Source organism: Drosophila subpulchrella, chromosome X (genome assembly GCF_014743375.2).
Source record: "Drosophila subpulchrella strain 33 F10 #4 breed RU33 chromosome X, RU_Dsub_v1.1 Primary Assembly, whole genome shotgun sequence".
Classification (NCBI taxonomy): domain Eukaryota; kingdom Metazoa; phylum Arthropoda; class Insecta; order Diptera; family Drosophilidae; genus Drosophila; species Drosophila subpulchrella.
Window position 1 is genome coordinate 20475662 of NC_050613.1, and position 25735 is coordinate 20501396.

Genomic DNA, 25735 nt, shown 5'->3' on the forward strand with positions numbered 1-25735 from the left:
ACATATTTATATTTGTATATTTCTAGCGTACGAAGGCAAAGCTTCCAACGTGATCAACAGCTGAAATGTAACTAAGAACCTTGTGTTGGAACTGCTGGAGCTTTGAATACCCTTACTTTTTTTTGATAAATATTGCTTTGATGATGTGACAATGTAACGGTTTATTAGTAGTTTTTCATTTTTAATTTTCAATGATATCTTGGGAATTTCATATTACAATTTCTCTTTAAATCAAAAAAGACAGTTTGTGTACAAAATATAATAGGATAATATTTAGCAAGTCTTCAACTATAGTAACAAATAAATTCTCTTCTTAAATGGTAATATTAAATATTTATTTATATATTTAGCACTTCCCTAACTATGTTTTCAATATGTATTTAAAATATTATCAATACATCATACATTTTATTTATTTGTATACCACTCTTTTTAGATCTTTTATAGCCTGATTGGTTTTTTTTAAATTCAGAATTACAGGAGTACGAGTACCCAATATAGGGAGGGTGCTCTTACAAAAAATGTTGGTCAAATTAATTGTAATTCCCGTGGACCTGGGTTGGGCCGTTCGCCCCGTGTGCGTGCGCCCGGTTAATGCACATTCCCAAGATCGGGGGTTCGGGGCCTCAGGAGATCGGGAGGTGGGTTTCGGTTTTCGGGAGGGTGGATCGGTGGATGGGTGGTGCTCATGCTCCAGCTCCAGCACCAGCTCAGCTCTCCCGCTCTTCGTCGTCAGCTGGCGACCGCTGGCGACCGCTGGCGACCGCTGCTACCGAGCAACTGCAGCTGAGCCTCAGTCGATTTTCAGCTGAGCGGTTCAGTCGAGAAACGAGTTTCATGCCGAACGGTCGCTCACGCTGCGTCATTTTCTCGCGGACGAAGAAAACTGGGGGAAGAATTCGCCAGGTTTTGTTTATTTACATACGTTACATGGCTTTTTAATTGGCTACGCGGCGAGTGTGTTCGAGTGTGTGCAAAATAATTTGCTTTTTATTTTTTTTACACTTTTTTTTCACTTGAAAGTGCCTACCAAAAGAAAAAAAAAAATTAACCAAAAAAATATATATAAAAATAAGAAAGAAAGATAGAAAAGAGAGTGTGTGAGAGTGTGTTAACCTGGGTACAGGCATTATGGACCGATGCATGTGAACTGACAGGAAATAGAGCGCTATTAAGCCAACAACAGCACATCACATCACTTCACATCAAAAGGCAGTTAGAACCATGGAAAGACCGGGCCCAAACAGATTTGCTAATTGAGGTCGGCTGTCTAGGTAAGTTGTCAGTTTCTACGGGTTTCCGTTTTGCAGCAGCTCTGAAAAATTCACTTACGAGCAGTGCAACACCAACAGGAATAATACCACCAACTAACTACGATCTCCGATTGGCAGATAAAGCTCCAAAACGGTAAATTATGCCGGTGTGCTGGGGGCAAAAAACTCTCCTGGGCTGCAAAAATTCACACGTTGCACAGTGGGGCAAAGGATATTGGAACGGAATGTTATTTGACCGATTCATAGGAATATATAAAAGTCTGTCCGTTCGGAAAAACTATTGATATAATCTTTAAATATAACGACATAAACGTTTATCTTAAGCCCCTTCATTTTTTAAAAACACAACTATTCAACAACTATAAATAGGACCACATTTGTCCGCCCAAGGGAGAGTTTACTATTTTCTATGTGCACTTTCTTTTGTTCTATTTAAAAAGTTCACACGTTCAATGCTAAATTTCCTGTACGTGATTTTTCTAATTTTCAAATTAGATATATATTTGATCGACTAACAGACACTGATAGTTGACTGCTAACAATTGATCCATTTGTATTTAGCATGCATAAAATATTTTCTTATATAGAATATTACGTTAATAATATTTTCTAGCCATATTTTTATTTAGAAAAATATTTGGTTTTAGTAAGATGTACCCCTTTTTGGTTTTACCTGAGTTTGATTTTTCATGGAGGCTGGGAAATAGCCCCATCTTGAACTGTTGTTGCCCCAGGGTGCCCAGCAAAAAGCGGAAAATCAAAATGACAGATAGTTGGACTTCGTCAGAAGAAAAAGCCACTGAGTCAGCAGTGAAAGCAGCGGATCGGTTTGGAGTGGATTGGTTCGAAAGCTCGGTCTGCTCTTCACTTCCTCGTCGCTAAGCTTTGGAGATCCGAAGATCTGAAGACCTGGGGGTTGAGAACCAGGGAACCAGAATACAACACCATCGGAATCGGAATCGGAGGCCTGGCTTTGATAATATAATTTTCCAAACGGGCAGGCGGCCACATAACTGAGCGGCAATCAATGGTTTATGGCCATAATGATGCTGGCGCGATCGGCGATGAAAACCACAGCGGAAACGGCATTATCGCGGCTTTCAACTATCGATCAAAAAAGCAGGCAGCTATGTAAGGTCGAAGCACGGCGGCTAAATGCATATTAAGTAATTTCCAGCAAGTGAGAAATGCGAAAAAAGGAGATAAAACGTAAATAGATACTTGTATGGCTCTATTTAGCGCATGTTTCCTTTTGAAAAACATTCGCAGCATGTTTTTAAATTTTTTTTTTTTGGTTCCGCTAAGGCAAATGGCAAGTGCAAAAATTTGTTGCGAAAATTGATTAACATCAAACTGGTTGGCGATGGAGATGGATACGTTTAAAGCACCCTCCGCTATTTTCCCCTGTCCATAAACCTGCAAATTTATGAAATTGCTGGTCAAAAGTTTTTAATTGAATCTCACATAAAACGTACAAAAAAGTACCATAAAAAAAGTAAAAATGTGAAAAAGTCAAATAAAAGCAACGCAAACAAAAAGGCGGCGACAAAGACAACAAACGGTGGTGATGATGATTGGGACATGAAGCTCGGAACTGCCGAGGTTTTTTTTTGTTGTATTTTTTTATATTTAAAATTTTTAATTTCAATGTACACACACATATCGCGTTTATTATTTGGCAACTTTTGCCCAAGACTTTTCACTGAGAAACCGAGATCGGCGATCAACTGATAAACTGGTTTCGCATTTTATTGAATTTTATACAACATTTGCATCGCTTCAGCCGCCGAACAATAAACAATTTCAGTGAGAAAACAAAAAGATGGTTGCTCGTCGAGTTTGTCCAAGGTATTTGACCCACCAGTAGAATTGTTCTCATTTTGATTTAAATTCCGATTCTCACCGACGCGCAATTTGCTAGGGAAGTTCGGGATCTGTGGTATAGGGGGTACTACCGACAACCCCTCCTGAAAAAAGTGTCAGCGCAGCAGCTGCCTGGCAAGAAGCTTTAATCCCCGGAAAGATTTTAAAAAGCGAACAAAAGACAAACAAACAACGTCTTGGGTTACCATTCACTCAAGGAATCTGCGACTTATTTCCTTTCCGATTCAGATCACTCTCTTTCATATCCCCCCTCCCCAGAAAAAGCCCCCCGTTGGGCGCCATTACTTTATCTCACTTTTTGAACCTGTCACTCTGCCGCGCGCTCCTCTCACTTTCGTTCGATTTTGGGCAGTTGGGCATTTGGGCATTTGGGCGACCCGTGTGATGAAGGGCCTTTCTAAATCTTTAATGGCCAATCGCTGTCGATGATCCCCTTTTACATTTGATACTGGGAATTCTGTGTAATACGCTGTGTACACAAAACTGCTACAAGCTGTGGAACAAATGCGGGAAAGATAATAGGGCTAAAAGTTTATTACGTTATCTCTTTAGTATTGTGGTAAAAACTATAAGAAATTTTTGTAGAATATATTATTTGTATAAACCATTTCCTTGGTCAATGAACAGTTAAAAATAAATTATTTTTATTGTCCAATAGATTAGTACCAAAAATAACTAAATCCGTACTCCTCGATGTTATTTTATTATAAAGTTAAAATGTAATGACTGTTTGTAAACGAATAGTTAAAAATAGAAACATATCATGACTTTTATGCTAAATGTACCACAATCCGTTGCATTTTATAAGTTCTTAAGTTTGGCACCACCATAATTCCCACCTCATCTGTTAGCTTCTGGTACGACGTTTGCTTAAAGACTTCCTCTATGATCTATAGCTATCATGTAATGCCTCTGTCAGGGGGTACTTGAACTTCCATTCTCCGTTCTCGATTCTCCATTCTTCATTCCTAGACTGACGCTCCGCTGGCGAAGCTCGACGAACAATAGAGTTCTTGTTGCTGCTGGATTTCTACTACTACTATAACTATTCCATATCCCGCTCCCTGTGCATTGTCTATATAATCCATGGGGCACAAAGCCCATACATAGTAATTAGAATCATGCACGAGCATACCTTTGGCTGTATCTGTATCTGTTAGCTATGTTTTTTTTGTATCTGGGGGTTTGGATTTGGTTTGGTATGGTTTGTATGCGGTGTTCAGAGTTCGCTGACTGTGACTTTAACCGTTGGCGTCTGCGCCTCAGTCGTTAATTTAGGCTCCGGTAATTATGAGCGACAGAAGCGGACCATTTCCCATTTGCCCCAAAGCAAATCGACTCGAAGAATTTCATTCGGGATTGGAGTCGGAAGATAGGAGATATGGGGATAGTCAACTTGGCTGCTCTATGGCTATTAATCACTGGAGTTGGTCAGTTGAAAATTCAATTTCGTGGCCACAAAAGTCGACAAATTAACGTCTTTTTAATTGCTCGTGCTGTTGATCTTGCTTGTGCTTTTGCTTTTGCCACGACAAAACATTCAACAAACAACAACAACAACAACAGTAACAATGGCCAATTGTCATGTGAAGTCGTTGAACTCAAGAGCCCCCAACAACCAGAGTTTATTTGCCCCCCTACCAGTCTGTCCAAGCCCTATGGGTTTTTTCTTTTTTTTTGTGGTTTATCCATGTTTGTGTTAAGAGCCGGGGACATCACAGTTATACAATAGATCAGCTGCTGGTCCATCATTTTACCTCTACCCTAAATTGTGAAACAAAAGCTGCAGTTTGCCTTTGGTAAAACAGAAAACCAAAATAAATGTACAACAAAATAAAGAGCAGCATTTGACTGGGCATGACCTTGACAAGGGCAGCCGCTCGGCAAACGTGTTTGCTCTCTAAGCAAACCGGTATGCTCCCATCATCCCCTCCGAACCTTCCCACTGATATTTTAGACTTTGGTGACGCTTCAAAGATTTTTCCAACGCAAAAATTGTCACCCAAATAAAAAAAAACACGAGCACACAAGCAGAATTCTCTAACCACGTGCCAAAGGGGAGAATCCGAGCGTTAGCAAAAAGCATGCTGCCAGCAAAGCAAACTGGCAACAGAGCATCCAAGCAAATCTTACGTTCTCATCTGAGTTGAAAATGTACTTAAAAATAGAACGAATATTTTAAAGTTGAAAATGTTTTCATTGTGCTTGAATCAAGTTTAATTGGCGTTTTTTACATTGTATATCTCAACAACTAAACTATAAGTTTTTGATACCAAAATGGTTTTCAAGAACGAATGTTCTCAATTCAAGAACAATAAACTTGATTATTTATCTCTGTGTAAGTAAAGTAAAAAGTAAAATACAAATTAGGCGCAAACTTGCGTAGATAAAGAACAATTTGTGACAAATAAACAAGAAATAAATTAGATTACATTACGGATCTCAACTAAGTATAGCTTTAAATAGTTCACAGCTCTCCAGCAATATATCAAATTGCCCGCATAAATGGAACTGATTACTCAATAGCACTAGACCCAAGGAGTTAAGTGCTATTTCTGTGGCCACAGCTGTGGGCACATATGCTTGTCTAACATTGCAGTTTATTTCTTGCCGCTTCTCGTCTTTTTTTTTCTTTTCAATTGCAATTCGAGTCAATTGTGCCGAGTACGAAAGCGTGAAAAACTCGATGGATTCAACCAGTAATAATGGGAGTTGACCGGCCACTGACCACTGGATTGTATTGGTTTTTATTGGATCCATTGGACGCACGTAGTGTTTGAAAAAACAAAACAATGTTGAAATTAGCCCAAAATGGGGCTTTTTATTTGAACTTGAAATGAGTGGTGGTAATATGTCTTACAGGTCGGAGGCCTCCAAATCACCGAACCATGGTTTCTTTCGCCAGGCGGGCTTGCATAATTTCTTTTTTACATTTTGCCTTTGTTTACTTTGATTTGTGTTATTACTTAATTGCTTTGAACCTGAAAACTGCTGACGAAAATAAAACAAAAAAGCCTAATTTATAGCGCGTCTTTATGCAAATCTTTGAAGGCATTTACATATGATTTTGTGGAAATTCTGGTTTAGCTGAGACTGCAAAACACGCGCTATCCACCAAAAAATTAGACAAAAAAGCGTCCAGCTCCAGTTGACTTCATTGTCACCAAAAAAAAAAAAAACAAATTAATAAAAGCGTGTTGACATTGAAAATGGTCAAAAAGAAAAAGGGGCAAAAAAAAAAGAAAAGAAAGAAAGAGGAGAAGCCGGAGAGTTGAAATGGGATCGCATTGGGGCAAGTGGGTCAGCATGAAATCCACGAATGTTGGGCAAGGGCCGCAGACACCCGAGAAGACTGAGAAGAAGACTGCGGAGAAGACTGCGGAGAAGACCGCGGGGCGTCAGAAGACGAGGGCGAAGAAAGACCAGCGGGCGGGCAGACGTGCGTGAAATACGCCCCAAATGCACAAAACAGATTTAGCCATATATTGTATAATCCTAGCAAATATATTGCTACGTGATCTGGCTTCGATATACGATATTTGTATATGCTATTTGATCAAGCGATGAATTTTAAAAACTTAGGTAATATCCAAAAATAAAAGGTTCTATATTTGCCTTGCTGTCAAGATCTTACACATGGAATACTAATTAAAATGGTTAAATAACTTGAAATTATTTTAATGGAATTCAGCAACCTTTAATATAATACCTTATAAAAATACGTTACTGAGTTCAAAGATTTATGGACTTTAGGTATGAAACTTATATATATTTTTTATAATTTACCAGACCTCAACCACAAAATACCTATTACCAGCTATTCCCCCAAGAAATCCTCCCACAATCGAGTGCACATTTCGCCATCGGAGCATTCGCACATAATACAGATAGCAGACAGCCCCGATTGATTGAAGTCCCATTGGGCTTTAGCTATTGTCCAATGTTCGATTTCGATGCCTGAGGACGTGCCTCACATGAGCGAGAGACGCTCCCAAAACACACATTTCGATCATTGTATAATCTCGGAGACGGGGACTCCAAGACTTGGACACTCGGCGATATCTTGAGCCGGGAGCTACGTGACATGACTGAGGCATCGGCATCGGCGGGTCTAATCTTTTATATAAGTGCCTGCTGGAATTCCATTAGCTGAACTCCGAAAAATAGCGAAAAAAACGAACCAGAGCTCAAATCAAGCGGCGCTTGCGTGTTGCAAGTGTTGCAAGTTGCAAGTGCTTCCTGCTCGGAGGAGGCATGCAACACGCATCCAGTCGGGAGCGCAGTGTTCAGTGATCGGGGGGCCTTGGCCAACTTGTTTGGCCAGTATGCGAATCTAGAGAGAGAGACTGGTTGTCGATATTGTACACTGACTAAAAAAAGGATTCCATTTTATTAAATAAAATCAAACATACAAATATGTTTGATGATTCCTATGAGTAAATAATTGCCATACCCAGAAAATATATATACTCGTGAATGAAGCGTTTCTCACCCTCTAAAGTATATATATTCTTGATCTGAATCTATGTCCTTCTCATTGTTTTTCTGTGCGTCCGTATCTCGGAAACTATAAAAGCTAGAACGTTGGGATTTGGCAGGCAGATTCTTGAGGTTCTGATTGTCGAAATCTGACCATCTTTTAAATCATCTTTTAGTTACAAGCAAATAAATATATAAATAAAATAATATTTTAAAAAATCTTAAAAGTATTTCAATGAAAAACGTATCTGTCTCCCTCAAGAATTCTTTCAATGGGTATAATTATTTTTCTCTGTGTACTCCTTTTTTGGGGCAGAAAGTAAAACCCGCCACTTGCCACAGCTGTTTTTGGCCAGGTCTCTGGTTTTTTTTCGGCCAGGTCCGAAAGTCTGAGTGCCTTGGGTGCAGGTGACATACTTTTCTCAGCGGCCTGTCCTAAAATAATTTTACTTTTTCTTAGCCAACTTAGCCAACTGGTTGGCTAACTACTTTCTCTGCCCTGATGGTGGATTTCTTGGCTGGTTTCTTGCCTGGATTTCTTGGTGGCTAGTGGGTTTTTCTTGGTGAATTTCTTAGCTGGTTTTCTATGGGGTCCATTTCAAGGTCAGCGACAGTCGTCGTGCCCGTAGTTTCCCACCAACGAAAAGCTGTGACTTGCATTCGCAATGAATCTTAATGCCAGCCAGATGATGGCCATTATCCGCGAACCGATCCGCGATGCAAATATATGGCTGACAGTTTTCGAGTCTCGAAACGAAACGAATCAAATCGAATCCGTTTCCAAGTCCGGGCAATGACATTCGTCTGGGTTTGTTCCCCCTTGGCTGTTATATTTTTTTAACCAGATATATTATATTTTGTATCGCTTTATGTGTGTACTTTGGCTTTTTGTTTAGCGGAATCAGAGTCCGAATCGCAACTGCATTCCAGGCGGTGTGAGCTCATCCATTTCTCGGCTTCTGGAGCGGATCACTAGGGTAATCGGATCCGTACCTCCACCACTGAAATCTATCCGAACGGGGTTACCAGGTGCATACGACTCGGAACTGGGCATGCATTAAAGCGGAAAGAAAGATCGAATACTTGCCCCAAAAAAGGGATTGCACCCTAAACCTGATTGATTTGGTTTGAAGCGAGTTGTTTTTAGGGGGTTTTTAGACACTAACAAGGTAGTTAAAAAATCTCTTCCAACAAAATACCAAACAAAATTCATATCTAAGTGGACAGAAACCCTTTTACATTCAATTAAACGATTTAAAACCAATCAAATACAGGGCTTTCAAAAAATATGTTTCCTGTAATCTAAGCCAATTACTCTAAAACGGACAGGTTTGTTGGTTAGTTCATATGAACTTGGATCGCATTCAAAATGAGTCAACTTATAGCCCATGAAGTGAAGTTTTGTTTAAGAGTGCCTCCTATAAACACAATATTTCTTATATTTGAAAAAAGTATAATGGATAGCTAATGATTTTGGGAAAGATTAAAAAAACTAGCTTACCTTACAGTAGAACCTATATGCAGATTTAAGATAGTTCCGTTTTGCGACACGTTCTATTATCTTCGCATTTTTCTCTCATATTTGGCCAGGCCATGTCCATGTTCACCCACTAATTGGTGGTGCGGCGGTGGCACCTGGCCACCTAGTTACCCATTCAGCTGTCCAATTTCATTGATAAACATTTGCCCATTTGCCCCACCCTCCCACACACACGGACACACAAAGAGAGAATATCTTGAGCCAAGGTGAGCCACATTTGTTCGATTCGGTTTCGATTGGTTCAATGCACCCCACCCAGTGGTGCAGTGGTGCACTCGGTGGTGCAGACAGACAGTCCACTTCATTCGGCGCCTGTCCACCAATAAAACCAATCCATGATCAATCGGTGCAAATGGCCAAAACGAAGTTAGTCGCATTTTTGCCCCTGTTTGCTGGCAAACCGATGCAGATATACTTGCACTTACGGATATACAGATACAGATACAGCTACAGATACGAATTCGAAATAGAGATTCAAGATACAGATACGTGGATGGAAATGGGGATGGCATGGGCGGCAATTGTTCAGTTCAAGTGGCAACCGGTTGGATGCGACGCGCAATTAAAAAGAGCGACCAACCAAGGCAATCTAGCCACAGTGAAACCCCCTTATGAAGAATTAATGAACAACAATGCTATTTCAAAGCTTGTGGATTAAAGAAATCCTCTTAAGATATTGCAATATCAACTAACATTTTTGAAAGTTAAGAAAAGGTAAAAATATTCTGCGGAACTATATAAATTTTTCCGTACATTAGTCAAAGGGTTATTCAATCACTAAAGGTTCAACTGTAAAACTAACTATAATAAGGTGAGGCGAGCTCATCTCTGTGTGGGACTAAATTGGAATGTTTCGCTTTAGATTGTCGACGGGACTGGAGACCTTAGAATGGAGATGGCAGATTTCAGATTGCAGATGGGATTGGGCCGCGCACTTGTCGACGATTTCCTGCCATTAGTTTGGCTGCATGTCAAGGTTGTTTCGCAAAGCAAGCCCAGCAGCAAAATACTACGAGTATATACGAGTAGCATCCGATGGATGCAATTGTATCTGGCTGGCACAATGCAATTAAGGCAGTGCGTTAAACGTCTTTCAAATGAAATGCAAGCCAGTTATTACCCAAGTAAGAAAGCCGCTTTAAACAGAGAGAGAAAGAGTGAAGCAAAAGTTGCTAGTTGCAAGTGGCTAGTAGCAAGTAGCAAGTTGCTCGTACAGCAGTTGTTGCCATTGCAGCTGCATTTCATTTCGCTTCACTTTCTTCCAGGCAGCCGTTTTCCAGCTCGTTTGGCCAGTGGGCGGGGTTGGGGATTTTGAAAAACCGGCATCTCCGTTTGCAATGTGGAAAATGCACTCTAACAAATTATTATGAGCAGCACTTGGCTTGTGTTGCTGTTGTGCATGCTGCTGCTGCTGCTGCTGCTGTTGCTGTTGTGGTTGCAACACTCAAACACCCAAAAAATAATCATAAAAAAACCCGATCTTGACAGGTTGGTTGGCTATGCACCGTTGCCGTTTATTGGGCGGTATTTCCAGCGCTCCGAAGTTCCGAAAAACCTCCATAAAAACACTTGCAGGTGGTCAGTCTTAGACCCACAAAAAGGTACCCATTTGATGGAGGATTTAAATGGGCGTAAAAACGCAGTAATTGAATACTATTTGTTTAGATAGAGAGAGACAAACACTTACATAAGAAAAGTCGATTGTGTAAAAGAGATAATCTCTTAGAACAGATATGTTCCTAGTAACTACTACTTATTATTATAATCACGCCTATAACACCATAGACCTTAACTAAAGTCCACTTGAACTAAAGTCGAGGGAAATCTTGGCACACAGCTGTGTGCAGGCAAAAGTTCAAAGCTATAAATATTTCATAGATTAAACTAGATGGACGAAATGTGTGACGGCGGAGCTGCGATAATGGTGGTTATACTATATGTAATACAAGATGGTTCAACATGTGTGTAAGTGGATATCTCCCTGTCGCACTCCACTTTGTGAATATGAACATATGAACATGTGTGTACGCAAATGTCTGTCGCAGATTGAGCCACATTGAATTGTCCGGACGGCTGACTGCACTTGCAAACGCAATTGCGAGCGTAATTGAATCAGCTGCTCCGATCGCGGATCGCGGATCTCGAATCGAAATCATCGCAAACGCATGCAACTGTCAGTTTGGTTAAAACTCTCAAAAGATCGAGTGGATCGTGGGGATACAGTCTGCAGTACTGCAGTTGACCCCATTCTGCAAAATAATGACTGACGTCAGAGTTGAAGTGCAAGTCGATGCACAGGAAGAAAAATGGTATGATATGATATGATATGATATATGATATTATATAATATGATATGATATAATATGATGTTATATATATAAAAAATCGTATAATGGTTATCATTAAATTTTGATAAGTTATTTACATTTTCTAAAATTTCAGTTGTATATCCTGTTAACATACGACCAACGTTTTGAGATACTTCTATTATACCCAACAACATTTACATATATTCGACCTAGGAATATAAAATTTTTACCTTTTCCCCTGTGTAGGATACCCATAAAGCTAGTAGGGCGCTGACAGTTGCCTCTGGCATTGATTGAAGTCTAATTAAAGCGAGACATGCAAAAAAAAAAAAAGTAAAAGAAAAACTGAATAAAAGGGCCACGGCTAACGGGGCTTGTTGTGGCCCCGGTATGTAGATCAACTCTTTTCTTACCTATGCCATGCATTTTTTGCACTCTTTTCCCTCCCGGAAAACAGAAATCAGAAAACAGAAAACAGTGAAAAGGAGGGTTACTTTTTCCTAGGCGTGCCGCAAAATATTTATGAAAGATTTGCCTCGAAGAAATCTTTCGAACCAAACCGAACCGAACTGAACTGAACCTCCAGCAGCCAATGATCATAACTATTATTACGCTGATCATATGGTTTCCATTGTCAAATTTGCCATCGCAAAACTTGTTTACGGCTTGCTCTCTGTGTTCTTCTTGCCGCTTTTCGGAATGAGTTTGTGCCACTTTTCGCAACAACTACGAAAAAAAATGAGGCAAAACAAAAAGAGAAAAAAAAAACAGCACAAGAATTCCCTCAAATCGGGGTCACCAAGTACCACAGAGAGGAGGTCTTTGTCTGCTGGCTGGAGAAATGCCTCAATGATATGTGGCTGCTATTGCTATTGCTACACATATCGAGATCCATAAAGTACACGACTGATAGCAACGCCCCCGTCTGCGAAGAAACCTTCGCGGCGACCGAAGACACGACGACTGTGTTAAGGTTGAGGTTATCACAGACCCCAAAACGTGCCCGAGCAACTACAAGTAAATAGAGAGATATAATAGCTACAAGTACAAGTACACGGCGAGTGCCAGATGGTATAGTGTTTTTGCTTAGTTAGTTTGATTGTTTGGGTGTTCCGATGTTCCAATGTTTCGATGGCGCCCTCGAAAATGCTTTGGTTGGTCATATCAGGCGTACAAAAAAAAAGTAAACTAAGCCGGACCAAATTTATTGGAATTCTTTGCGTACATACATTATTGAGGTGTCGCGATAATTCACAACCTAACCACTAATATGCGAGTCGAACAGGCCTTAAGTGATCAAGATACGGTTGGGCAGGCAAGGAAGCCATGCTAGATGGATGCGATAGCAGGTGGGGCCTTACTAATCGCTAGAATCCTAAGTAACCCCTTGAGCGGGTTTTTACTACCCAAACAATTCGTTGGAATTTGTTTGTAACTGAAATATTTTTATGTTTTTAAAAGTATTTGTAGGCAAGAGCCAATTCAGACTAATGATAAGGTTATGATAAGCTTGTAATGAGTTTTTAAGGGCCTAAACTATATCATATGCAATTCCGTTTCAGCCTTATACACTTTAATATAAAAATCCCTGAAGGTTACATGGTATTTCCGAAATTCTTGCCACCCTCTTACGTTTAATTTTGATTTTTCTCTGATGTTCGAGTTTGATATAATGTGTTGCACATAATTAGAAGTCGGATCGAAGAAGGTGGCACACACCCTATAGCTGGTCTCTTGGAAAGTCCATTTATGGTGGTTGAGCTATGATGTCATCAGAGTAGTAGTGTGCGTGTGCGTTTAGGTGAGGCTTCCTTCCTACAATTATGTTTTTTTTTTTTAATTTCTTGACGATGGGCCGAAAATGGTCACGCATTTAGACGTCGCCACTCCTGCGAGTGAAAAGCGTTGGCGGTCTTTTTCTGTTTATTTTATTTTAAGCGCAAGGAGCGCCAATATACCACTTAAAAACTAAAAGAAGGTGGTGGGGAACCCACGCCGAATAGTTAACTGCGATTGAAGGTCGTCAATCAGAACGCGAGACTTGCGCAATTCTGCCGGCGCTGCAGTCGGCGCAGCTCATCATCATCTGACTTATGCAACGCACTTAGCTGGAAGTTTTAGTTCAGTTGGCCCAAGTGCGGCGACAAGTGAAGATACAGATATACCGAGCAACAGATACCAGATACCTAAGTGAAATACGAGTACAGTCGAACTTAAGTTCCCAGAACCACCGGTTTTCTCGGAAATTCGTGTTCCGGCTTTCCCTACCAAACATTTTGTTCTAATTTATTGTTTCCAAAGCGTTAAAGATATCGAAATATTATTGGTTTAGATTGTTAAAACTATTTTTAGGCAGTTACAAAAACCTTTATATTCAGCCAATGTTGTGAATTACCTAATATCCTTGAAGAGAATAAAATATTGCTTAAAGTATAGCATGAGCAAAGGAATTTTGAATCTCTCAACATTCAAAAATGAATATCCAATTGGAAAACCTTGCAAAATGAATTTCCACTTGGAAACTGCAGGAATGAACTACCAAAAATGAATCTCCAATTGGAAAACTGAAATTGGCGCTTTTCGTATTTCCTTTCACTTTACGTTGTTGTTGTTGCTGTTTTAGCTGCTATCATTTGATAAGATAAAGCAGCAGCTCCAATTGGGAGAGCCAGGTGCTGAGAGAGCGACTCTCTTTTCTTTCGCCTGTGGCTCTATTATTAGAGAGTTACCGTTGCTTTATTATTGCCACTATTATTGTGGTTAGTGTGGTGTGTGAGAGTGTGTTTGTGTCGGTGTTTAGTGTTCTGTTCGTGTGCGTGTGCGTGAATGCTTTTGTGTTCTATGCATAATTTGCGCGTTTTTTGTTTTCAGTTTTGTTAACGTCGTCGACGGCGCCGCCTCGCAAAAGTTGCTCCTCTCTTCGCCTAGAAAGAGAGAGAAAGCCAAGCCAAAAAAAAAAAAAAAACACCGCTAGCCGCAGTTAGTACGCAATTTTTTGTTGTTTTTCAAGTTTACCTTAATAGCTAAGTTCTAGTGTGCGTGTATTAATTATTTATTTCTGCTTATGACAACGTACAATTTGTCGAACAACACAAACACTGCATTTAATTGCGGCAAAGTGACGAGCAAAAGAAAGCCACGAATAGAATTCGAAACGTGAAGTGCAAGGAGTGATTCGTCACGTAGATCGGGATCCTAACCCACAATATACAGAATACAGATGTGTTACTAACAATAGTAGCGAAAATGAACTTCCAACTAGGACGGTTAAAAATTAACTTTCAGAAAATGAACTTCCAATTGGGAATGTAAAGTGCAAGGAGTGATTCGTCACGAAGATCGGGATCCTAACCCACAATGTTCAGAATGTGTTTAATGAAATTGTAGTGGAAATTAACTTCCAACTAGGACCGTTTAAAAATGAACTTTTAGAAGTGAACTTCCAATTGGGAATGTAAAGCTTGTACAAGAATAGCACAGTCCTAGAAAATTACACATACATTGCTTCGAACGAATGTTTTTTTTTATAAATATAAGAATTGAACCACTTCTATTGGCTTGAGCACAGGTGTACCCGTTTGCCTCATACAAAACAGTAGTTACCCATGCAGTTGTTATCTGTGTAAAATTAACGGAAAACTTACCATTAGCCAAGCGTCGGGCGATTTGTTTTCAATTAGCCAAGGAAGTTGGGTTTCAGTCGGCGGGAAAAACCGCAAGAATCTCGCTTAAAAAGCGGAAAATAGTCGGCATATCGATTTTAACCAACTCACTTCTTTACAATTCCGTCTGCCTCATTCATATTTAAAGCAATTCGAACCTGTTGCCTTTTATAGACTCGCAATCCATTACCAATTCCTTCTTTGCCATCTTCTTTGGGATATATTATGCCATCTATTCTTAATATTTTATTATCTTTATGTTTTTTTGTTGATTGATTATTTTACTTTGCTTCCCTAATTTCTTTGCTTTTTAGGCTTAAGAAAATCAAAAAAAAAATTTTTTCTTGTATTAGGTAATTGTTATATCCAAAAGATATGCATTCTTATGTAAATACCTACATATATTCCTTAACGACTCTATAAATGAGTACAACCAACCTCAATTTCTCCCTTATAACATGCATATCTAACGTTTAAATGGGCCTCTATGGTTTCTAAAAAAGCTACCCACGTCACTTAAAGACATTGGAAGGTGCAAAGTACCATTGGATCCCCCAATCGAATGTGGAACGTGCAGGTGACATCTTCTGAGCCATTAGAGCAATGGCAGCGGTACGTGATAACTGGTATTCATATGGGGGTATATACTACTCATACTACCTATATATGTATGGTATATACCGGAGAACCCGAGGATCGGACGTTGCAGAGTGAAACGGCCTAATCAAGTGGCTCAAATTGCCGCACAAATTGAAATAGATAATGGCCCGCAAGTGACAGCGGCGACATAACGACAACGACTACGACTTAGCATACTCGGGATTAGTCATGCGTATCATTCGCCTGATAACTCACAACAGTCCAAACAAAAAAAAACAGATAAAGTTGTCGCAAAACAGGCAAAACAGTGACTCGAGAAAGTCATTTCACAGGTGTTTCGGCCAGCTATATCGACTTACCAGTCCAAAGAAAATTAGCATAGCCGTCTAGTTGGATGGGTGATGATTATATATATATATTATAGAGAAACAATGATGAGCACCAATAAAAAAATTCCCTCACGTCGTTGGTTATCCACCATATGATATCATCGCCTAACTTCGGAACAAACTCAAGTCGATTCCACTGAATGCAATGCCGAACTTCAATGTCAGTGTCATCCATTGAACAGCGAAAACGATTCGCAGTCAAAACATCTCTATATTTAAGCCCGTGATGGAGCGATCCACCGACATTTCCCTGTATAATGCAATAATCACATACGAAGCCACAAACCTGGGCCATTAATCACCTTCTATTTGCACTTCTGATTTACCTTATTTAAACATGGATCGGTACTTGGGCCCCCAAATAATAATAATGCCTTCATTTCTTTAGGCCCTTGGGTAACGGTAGAAAGTTGCCAATTTTAAGTGTACACATAACGGTAATACTTCTGCAAATGGCCGAAGACATTAACCGTGAAATTAGCATTCGATTATGGAAGTCTTTGTCTCTGCCTAGGTTATTTAACCCCCTGATGTAGAACCATAAAGATCCAAATAGGGGGAGCTTTTATGGGTTCTATTTAGAACCTAAACCAAGGATCTCTGATTGGGTCTTAAAGCATTCGGAGTCATAAAGATCTTGATAGTTATAATCCAAACTTTTGCAATAAAAGCTTACTGTTTAAGATAAGTGGTAATCTAAAGATGATAAAATCCGGTTGGAACGTATGTTTATATTACATTTGCCCTTATTTCTTTTCCAGAGTTCTACATTTAGAACGATAAATCCACTTAAAACCCTTTCCTTGAGATTCCCATTTTCAATACCAAAGATATAGCTAACTCGTGGGGCCTCAATGTTGCTGATCGATCAAGTTCACACAACGATAAGTGATCTGAGTTCGCCGAGTTTTAAAGACCTTGTTTCGAAACAAAACGATTTGATAAAAGTCGGGAAATGGGAATCGCCTCGAATCGTTCGTACTTCACGTTATTTGGTATATGGTATATCACTTGTTGTTTGTCTGCTAACTGTAAACTGGGCTACTCGTGTGAGAAGTGGAAATCGATAGAGGGTTACTTAACCATCTCCAATCCAAAACACACGGACCCAACGTGCCAAAGTAAACAGTTCAATTACGTCTGATTGTTCAGCTGCAGTTAGCAGTTGGCAGTTGGCTCTGATTCATCGCTATTCAAATGCTATATATTTAGATAATCGAGAGCTTATATATGGCCATAAATTTAAGCGCCTTTATAAACTTATTTCCAGTTAGAGACGCATATATATCCCAGCCATATAATGCCGATAGGCAAAGTGTAAAGTTCACATACCATCCGAGAGCAATTTAATTTTTTATTTCAATTAGCCAGTTCACAAAGGCCCCCAAAACACTTAACGCTATTAGCCAAGCTCATTATTTTTGGCAACACCACCAAAACCACACAGCCATGTTTATGGAACGTGATGATTTAAGGCGAAAAACCAAAGTAAAAAAAAAACATTTTTCATCGCCGTCTCATGATAGCCGAGGAATTTTTACTTACTCATGTTTATTTTCAAGGGGAACTTTAGTGACTGACTATAAAAGCCTTTGGGCCAAAGAAAAAAAACAGAAACAACGACGTATTGATAACCCAAAACAGGTTAGAAGAGCTGGCCAAACGACTGGGGAAATACCCATTGGATAGACATAAGGGATCAATGAAAGCATTATATGCCTGTTTAAGTGAATGATTAACTGGGGAATAATACGACTTGTATCGGCGAGAAATGGGACACTCAATTGAAGTACAATTGCCAGAAACAAAAGGCAGTTTTTTATGTCTGGCCAGCTTAAAAATCCCCAAGAGGTATCGATTCTTTTTGGCGAATCGAATGACGACTCCATGTTGAGTTTTATATCTAATTAGGCTGGCTAATAGTTGGGCTAATTAGTCGGGGCTGCTCATTAAAAAGTAAACACAAATCGATTAACCACAGGCAATCACGAATGTACACAGTACGGTTCATTGCCATAATTCCATTGGTTTAGCGATTTTATGCGAATATGCTGACTCATATTAAAAGATTAATAAAGATCGTAAGTTTAAGCTAAAAATAAATTCGAAAGCCCTAAAGTAGTAAATATAAAACAATTACAGTGGTCGGCATAAGTATTTTGACAAAATAAAAGTTAAGTATACTCATAACTTGAATTTACTTCTTGTAAACTATAGGCATCAATGGAAAGGTAATTTCAATGCCGTTTGAATGATACAATACATTTCTTTACCCATTCAGTACTTATTGAAAAGGACGAATTTGTGTAAATCAACTTTGAAATTTAAAAAAAAAACTTTTTTCCTCGTCTTGAAAACTTAAATTTTTTGATGCAAAAAGTTTCTTCAAACAAAAATAATAGTAACTGCAAAAAGAATTTTTCAAATATCATTTTGCTTATATTTTTTATGATTTTTTGAAAGTGACAATGTCGGAAAAAATTTGTATGAAAAAGACAAAAATATGGCTCAAATGCCTGTTTTTAAGCATTTTCAAAAATTCATAAAAAATATAAGCAAAATGATATTTGAAAAATTCTTTTTGCAGTTACTATTATTTTTGTTTGAAGAAACTTTTTGCATCAAAAAATTTAAGTTTTCAAGACGAGGAAAAAAGTTTTTTTTTTAAATTTCAAAGTTGATTTACACAAATTCGTCCTTTTCAATAAGTACTGAATGGGTAAAGAAATGTATTGTATCATTCAAACGGCATTGAAATTACCTTTCCATTGATGCCTATAGTTTACAAGAAGTAAATTCAAGTTATGAGTATACTTAACTTTTATTTTGTCAAAATACTTATGCCGACCACTGTATATAGTGTGTGTATAATATACACTGTATATAAATACTAACGATCAAATCAAGTGAGTTTAAATCTGAATTTAATTATCGTCATTTAGTGCAAATAAATCTGTTTTATTTGTCGTTCAAAAGGTTATTTACTGAAATGATTCCCCAATTAAGGGAAACTATTCACTTCCTGTGGGAATTAATGCCGATTGACCTTACAGACTCGTAATGTGCTGTATGCCTAATAAAATGGTATACTAGTATTTGTACTAATCGAAGAAACAGGAAAAAAAATAGTCATTTTGGTAGATCAAATATTTTTTGTCAACTATAAAAAAAGTAAAAACTTTGCTGTGTGTTATTATTCATGTTTTTTATCATGTTTTTTAACTTATCATCAGAAACTTTTGAATATCATAATGTTCTTAAGGTTTTTTGTTCGGTGCATAAACAATAGAACAAGTTGGTGCCGCAACAATTGCCCGTAATTTGCATGGTCTTGCACCCACACCATTGCACCACCAAACTATGTCATTAGAATTTACTACTGAGTAAACAGCGGCACGCCCCCCTTGCCACCCTCTTTTTTTCTATGTGTAGAAGTTGCCTTCGCGATTTGCATTGTGTGCAAATGTAACGCACGCGACAAAAAACGCCCGCAAGTCGCGCACTTCTCATTGCCGCCGACGATTTCGATTTTCTTGGGCTTATCGCTAGCTATTTTCCCAGTCTTTGTGTGTAGGTGTAAGCCATTAAACAACTTGGCCGACAATTAAGCACTAAGCCAGGTGAAAAAAGCAAATAGGAACAGGGGGACAAAAAAAATTAATTGATAAAGCACACACATACAAAGTACATACGTAAAATGTAAATACATCAAGTCGACTCTGAAACATACTTTAGAAATCGAAATTTGCCATATATTGCGTTGGTCAGCTAACATACTTAACTTTATTTCCTTGGGGGGAAGGGTATTATGGATGTGTCCCCAACTGGAAGAAACGAGTATGTGTTTTGGTGGCGTTGATAAAAAAAATAAAGAGTCCAAAGGAATGCCTGCCCAGCACCTCCGTCATCCCCTCTATCATCCTTATCGGCCAGAAAACCGATAAGACTGAGCGTCTTTTGTAATCGGACCGCTTTTAACGCTTTTCAACTCGCTTTCTTGCCCTTTTCCATTTTCAGATTTCGCAGCGCACAAATCGCACGCCATTTTCTAGCATGCTCTAGGAATATTACGAAACCCGATCGAAATTTTAAGGAAAACGTAGAACTGCACAAGTTGAGACACGTTTGAAACGGAAGCGGAAACGGAAAAAGGAAATTGGTGAAGGTGGAAGAAGCAGAGAACGAGTGAGAGAGAGAGAGAGAGGGAAACATTTCAGAAGCCACGCCCACAACATGAGCAGCATGAAGGGCGGCTTCTCCACACTGAATCGCTGGTTTGGCCGAAAAAAGGGTAAGCTATCAATAAACCAAAATTTAAAGTACAACTTTTACAATAAATCTTAACAAGCTCTACCTAAATGAACCTACCTTTCTAATAAGTCCCTAATTAATTCTATGCTTCATCTACTTTAACGTTTATGATCAACAAACTTTATTTCCCACAATCATTACTGCAATAAACCCTTCCTAAATTATCATTTGTAGTGCCAATGGAGATTGGAATAGTAAATATAATAGATGGAAAATATAATAAAACATATTTCTGACACTCATTGTTATACATATAGTTTTTAAAACCCTGTTTTAGGGATCATATCCTAAGTATAAATCTGCTGTGCTATAGTACCCATTTCCTAAGTTATTAAAAATCAAGAAACCTTCCTATTCCACCAAATAAAAATCCTCTTTAATGTTTTTCTATACTCTAGACAAATCCGGCACTGGCAGCTCCTCCATGGGCAAGTTGTCCAAGTCGTCAACACATCTGCACCATTTGTCCACCGATACGGACTTGAACGAGACTAGTCAGCTGGAGTACAACCGAATAACCCCAGTGCCCGCGGCCACCAGCAATGCGCCCTTCGAACAGACATTCCGCATCACCGTCCTGCTGCCCAAGGATCAGCTTTTCGTGGCCCGATTGGGAGCCAGGGTTCCTCTGAGCAAGCTCCTTTCGCTCGTCTGCGATAACAAGCAACTGGATGCGGATAAGTACGAGTTCCGGAGTCCAGGTAGGGGGATCTGTCAGCTTCACAAAGATGGAAGAGGCTTTCACTTTCTATAAGGATTGGAATTGTCTTGTATAAATACCAACTGTTAGCTCAAAAGATCGTAATGTTGTATTTTATCAGTGAGATGTTTGGGGATGCTGTATTAAAAGATAGAAACTCATTAAATTCTCAAAATAAAGAGAGCTCAAGAGAGCTTCAAGTGCTATTTTGACCTTGGGTTTCTATAGGCAAACTGAAATGAATGCTACCAATTCCAAATTGATATACAAAATCTAGGAAAGTGAAGCCTATTTCCACCAAAAGTAATACTTCTATTAACCCAATAATTTCTCCCCCCTTTTTTCAGTTGATGCTAGTCAGGTGTACAGTTGCGAATCGACGATCGGAGCCGTGGGTCTTTCGGAGATTAGACTTTGCCACAAGTCGGAGTCCTACGACAACTTCAATCCGGATGTGATGCACAAATTCCAGCGCACCGGAGCCGCTCGAGATTCGTTGAGCAGCAGCTCGGACTTCAGTAGCAGCCGGCACTCAAAGGTTACGGCCAAGACGCCGAGTCCCTACAGTTCGAGCAACTCCCTGAACTCGATGGACTCCACGGGCATGAACTACACCCGTACCCCGGTGGTGGTGCCACCGGCAAAGGTATTGGCACCACCGCCGCGCAAAAAGCGAACGGCTCCCAGGCCACCGAGCCAGGTTTGCATACCGGAGCAATCGGTACCGGATATTCCGGCAGCTAGCTTGAAAAGCGAACCTGCCTATGCGGTGATTGTTAAGCGTCCCCAGCTCTGCATGTCCACGCCAAATCTCTCTGGTCCCATTCCGGAGTTGGACTGCAATGGCAATAGCTCAAAGTCACCGGATGACGACTCCTCGGATGGTCACTATGCCACGCTGGATCTGAAGCCACCGGTTGCTGGTGGTCCGGAACCAACGCCCCGGAAACGTTTGCTGCAGATCAAGAAGAAAACCGCACCGGCTCCTCCGCCGGACTTCCAAAGTGGTGGTGATAATATATCGCTGGCTTCACTACCCGAGCCGGTGACACCTACCCCGAATATCCCGCAACCAGCTCCAAGAATTACCACACCATTGCCCATTGCTCCGGCTGTGAGTCCTCCATTGCCCTTGGTGAATGGAAATGCCAATGGATCACCCAATGGAAATGTGTCCAAAGTCCTTCTGAATAGAACCCCCACCCCAGAGCCCCGATCTTTGGGTAGTGCCCACGACGATGATGACAACGATGCGGCATCCAAGCAAGCGGATTCGGGTATTGGAGAGCCAGCACCATCTCCCTCGGCCTCGCCAGAACCAGAACCAGAGGTGGAGGCGGAGAAATCGCAGCAGGAATCGAGTTCCGAGGACGACGAGGCCATCAAGGTGTACAATTTCAAGCTTTGCCAGACCACCAAAATGGCTGAACCATTGGCCACCAGTTTGGCGGAATTGGCAGTGCTGACAGCCCAAGGAGAAGACGATGAGGATGAGGTGATGCACTTGGAACAGAAGGTGACGCTGACCAGCGGAAATATGGCCACGCCCAGTAGCGAGACCTCGCTCACCTCGTGGAACTACTCGGTTCCCATATCGCCACCGCCCGACTTCTCCGATCCGAAGATGCAGAAAAGCAGTGCGGTTCCGGTTGCGGTTCCGGTGAGCCCTGGTTCGCCGCTGGACGAGATCGTCGATGAACTGGCGACCATAATCAATCAACAGCGTCTGGACACGCTGATAAAGAAGCAGCCCGATCCTCGGCTGGCGGAGATTGAGGCGGCCAAACCGAATCGTTTGGCCAATTTCAGCATAGCTACGGCCAAAACTACAACTAGGATTGGACGAGCCGACTCCTTTCAGGCAGGAGGATCTGGCGCAGAGGCGGAGGTAACCTCACCCGGAGGAACTCTGGGTCTTCGCAGCACCTCCCATGTCTCCCTAAACAAACTAGAGCAGAATGGCCTGGGCCAGAGACGCTCCTCCAGTGAGTTGAGCATCGGTGAATCGCCTTCATTGCAGAGCCTGGAGGTTATCAAGACTATCCTGAACTCGAGAAAGAACAGCCTGGCCGAAAGTAGAGGCAGTGCATCATCGCCCGTTACAGAGCAACCAAAGATCTTCAATCTGGCCAAAGAAGAGTCATCAGTGGATGGAGTAAGCGCTCCAAAGCAGTCACCCACTCCAATCCAGAAACCGTCTCCGACTCCTACAGTTGAGAAACCATCATCTCCTGTTCTCAAAGTTGTTCAGGAATCTCATCCGATCCTGAAGCAATCACCTACTCCAATTCAAAAGCAGCTGCCTTCTCCAGTTGAGAAGTCATCGTTACCTCCTGTTGTAAAATCAGTACAGGAGCCGGTGACTCCTTTGGTTCCGAAGGAGCAGACAGTGCAGAAACAATCCCCTCCAGTGGCCAAGAAGGAGGGACCTGTTCCAGCTCCAAAGCCATCTCCCTCGGCTGTTAAAAAGGTTCCAGAGCCTGTTCAAAAACTGCTGGTCTCGCCAACTGTTCAAGCGGTCCAAGAGAAGGAAGTCCCAATGCCGGAGAGCTCCCAGGGCACCATTACACCTCAGAACTCCCCAGCCACACCAGTCACACCAGTCAGTCCTGTCAACTTGAGAAATCCGAACAATAGCACCATGGTAGTCCAACCAAGTCAGCAGATTGAATCCGCTCCGAGCTCCAAGCCCCTGCCACCCACATATCGCTATTCGGGGCCACCCAGCATTAATTTCGCCACCTGGAGCGAACGGCCCAAGTCCACTGTGGCCATTAAGAACGAGGGGGACTACATCTTTGGCGGGGCAGGAAAGTCCCAAGCGGTGACCTCGCCGCCTGCCAAGCTCACCATTGAAGTGGCTTCACCCATTTTGAGAATGGGCATTCCCCAGAGACGGGAATACCACGTTCCCATTACGGTTAAGCCACTTAAAGATGCGAGTCAGGAGAACCATCAAGAGGAAAAGGCCGTCGTCCAGGAAGTGGAAGATCACCAGGTCGATGAGGAAACCTTTTCGGTTCAAGTTAAGCTCAAGCCGCAGCCAAAACCAGCGGAGAAATCACTGGTTCACAACCAACACCCAAATCCCATCCAGAGCCAATCCTCTACATTGCCGCGTCCAGCCAAAAGCAATAGATTCACTCTACCCGCCAGCCAAAACAGCAGCCAGGTGGTCTCCAACTTGGCCAGCAACTCCCTGCCACGCCCCGTTTCCAGTTTGGAGAGGAACCGGCCAGTGGAAGCCAATCCGGCACCGGCTCCCTTTGGTCAGAATACCCTACGCCGCACGGGATTCAAGGAGCGTATGTTGGCCAGGGAGCAGCAGGAGCAGGAGCAGGCCTTGAGGATCAGGGTGTCCGTAAATGGATTTGGAAACACTTCTGCTCCAGCTGCCACGCCCACATCCCTGCCAGAAAGGAAGCCAGAACCGCCGGCAAAGAATGTGAATGTGGTTTTGAAGTCCACCAAAGTGGAGCTGAAGCTCCAGGAGCCGGAGCCCAGGCCGATGAGCCTACAGGTCAAGCTGAAGCCCACATCCCAGCCAGCGGCCACGCCCTCACCGCCACCACCACCACCCCCGACACAAATGCTTCCGGCTCTAAAGCCCGTGAAATCCAATGGTGGACGCAGCAGTGGTCCCACATCGCCGGATCCTCGTTCGCAGCTTTTGGACGCGATAAGGAATTTCAAACGCGAGGAGCTCAACCGATCCTGAGTTTTCGAAAATATAAACACTAGATAAATAATATCAGGCACAAAATCACAAAAGCAGCGCACAAGTTATATATTTTTTAAACCGTTAACAGTAAATTTTGTGTTGAGTTTGTAAATAATTCCGAAAAAAAAAACGCCAAGATTTAGTAGAACTTTTTTTCACCCCATCCCCGCGCTTTTAAAGCGCCTAATACCCCAAATTTTTTTTAACTAATCTTAGTTTTTTGTTATGAACTATGTAGATTTTTAATAATTTGTTTTAGTCATTAGGTCACAAGAGAACCCAAAAAAAAAAAAGAAAATACAACAACAAGATAAAGAGATAAAAGAAAAGCGAAAAATCTATATATTTACATGTATGTTATTATGCCTATATAATATTTCGTATGTCATAGTGAAATATAGTAACCAATTTTCTAACCAATGGGACTGGTCTACTTAGTCGTGTCAAATAAAACATAAATCAAATGGTAGCGAAACAAAAAGAAACAACCCCAAAAACAGAGAGTTAATAATGCTAATAAATTATTTTAAAGCAACAGCAGTTAATGCATTTAGCGCTGATGTATATACTTATATATGGCATTGTATTAAACTGAATAAAATAAAATACAGACATTAAAAAAAAGTCTGTTTATACTTTTGCATTTGGCGGCTGAAAAGGTAATGCGGCACTTATTGTATGACCAACCATCTTTACACTAATTCTATAAATATTTGCTAAACAATAACTCTTTATGTTTGCAACTTTGAAATCAGTCACTTCAGGCCTGATAAGATAAAACATTTTTTGATATAGCAATTAACACAAGTTCATATTAAGCATTTTTCTTTCAACCAATTAAGTCATTAATTTTTTTATGTATTAGA

General features: G+C 40.8%; 1 protein-coding gene across 3 annotated transcripts; it reads left to right on the top strand.

The window, feature by feature from the left end:
• Nucleotides 1–833: 833 nt before the first annotated feature.
• LOC119556363 (nascent polypeptide-associated complex subunit alpha, muscle-specific form) lies at nucleotides 834–25512 on the top strand. Of its 3 annotated transcripts, none has more exons than XM_037868525.1 (4): nucleotides 834–1274; nucleotides 20155–20428; nucleotides 20847–21149; nucleotides 21496–25512. In XM_037868525.1, the coding sequence occupies exons 2-4, from the start codon at nucleotides 20371–20373 to the stop codon at nucleotides 24864–24866; spliced, it is 3732 nt and encodes a 1243-aa protein (XP_037724453.1). In that variant the 5' UTR covers nucleotides 834–1274; nucleotides 20155–20370; the 3' UTR covers nucleotides 24867–25512. The 3 variants fall into 3 exon arrangements, with proteins under 3 accessions (XP_037724453.1, XP_037724454.1, XP_037724456.1); XM_037868526.1 differs by lacking the exon at nucleotides 834–1274 and adding an exon at nucleotides 14361–14465; XM_037868528.1 differs by lacking the exon at nucleotides 834–1274 and adding an exon at nucleotides 19833–19974.
• The last annotated feature ends 223 nt before the right edge of the window (nucleotides 25513–25735 follow it).

Excerpts from the sequence above, each read along its gene's own strand:
- LOC119556363 (XM_037868525.1), top strand. The coding sequence starts at position 20,371 with ATGAGCAGCATGAAGGGCGGCTTCTCCACACTGAATCGCTGGTTTGGC. Across the intron at positions 20,429-20,846 it reads CTGGTTTGGCCGAAAAAAGG|ACAAATCCGGCACTGGCAGC; the intron begins GTAAGCTATCAA and ends TCTATACTCTAG. Across the intron at positions 21,150-21,495 it reads GTACGAGTTCCGGAGTCCAG|TTGATGCTAGTCAGGTGTAC; the intron begins GTAGGGGGATCT and ends CCCTTTTTTCAG.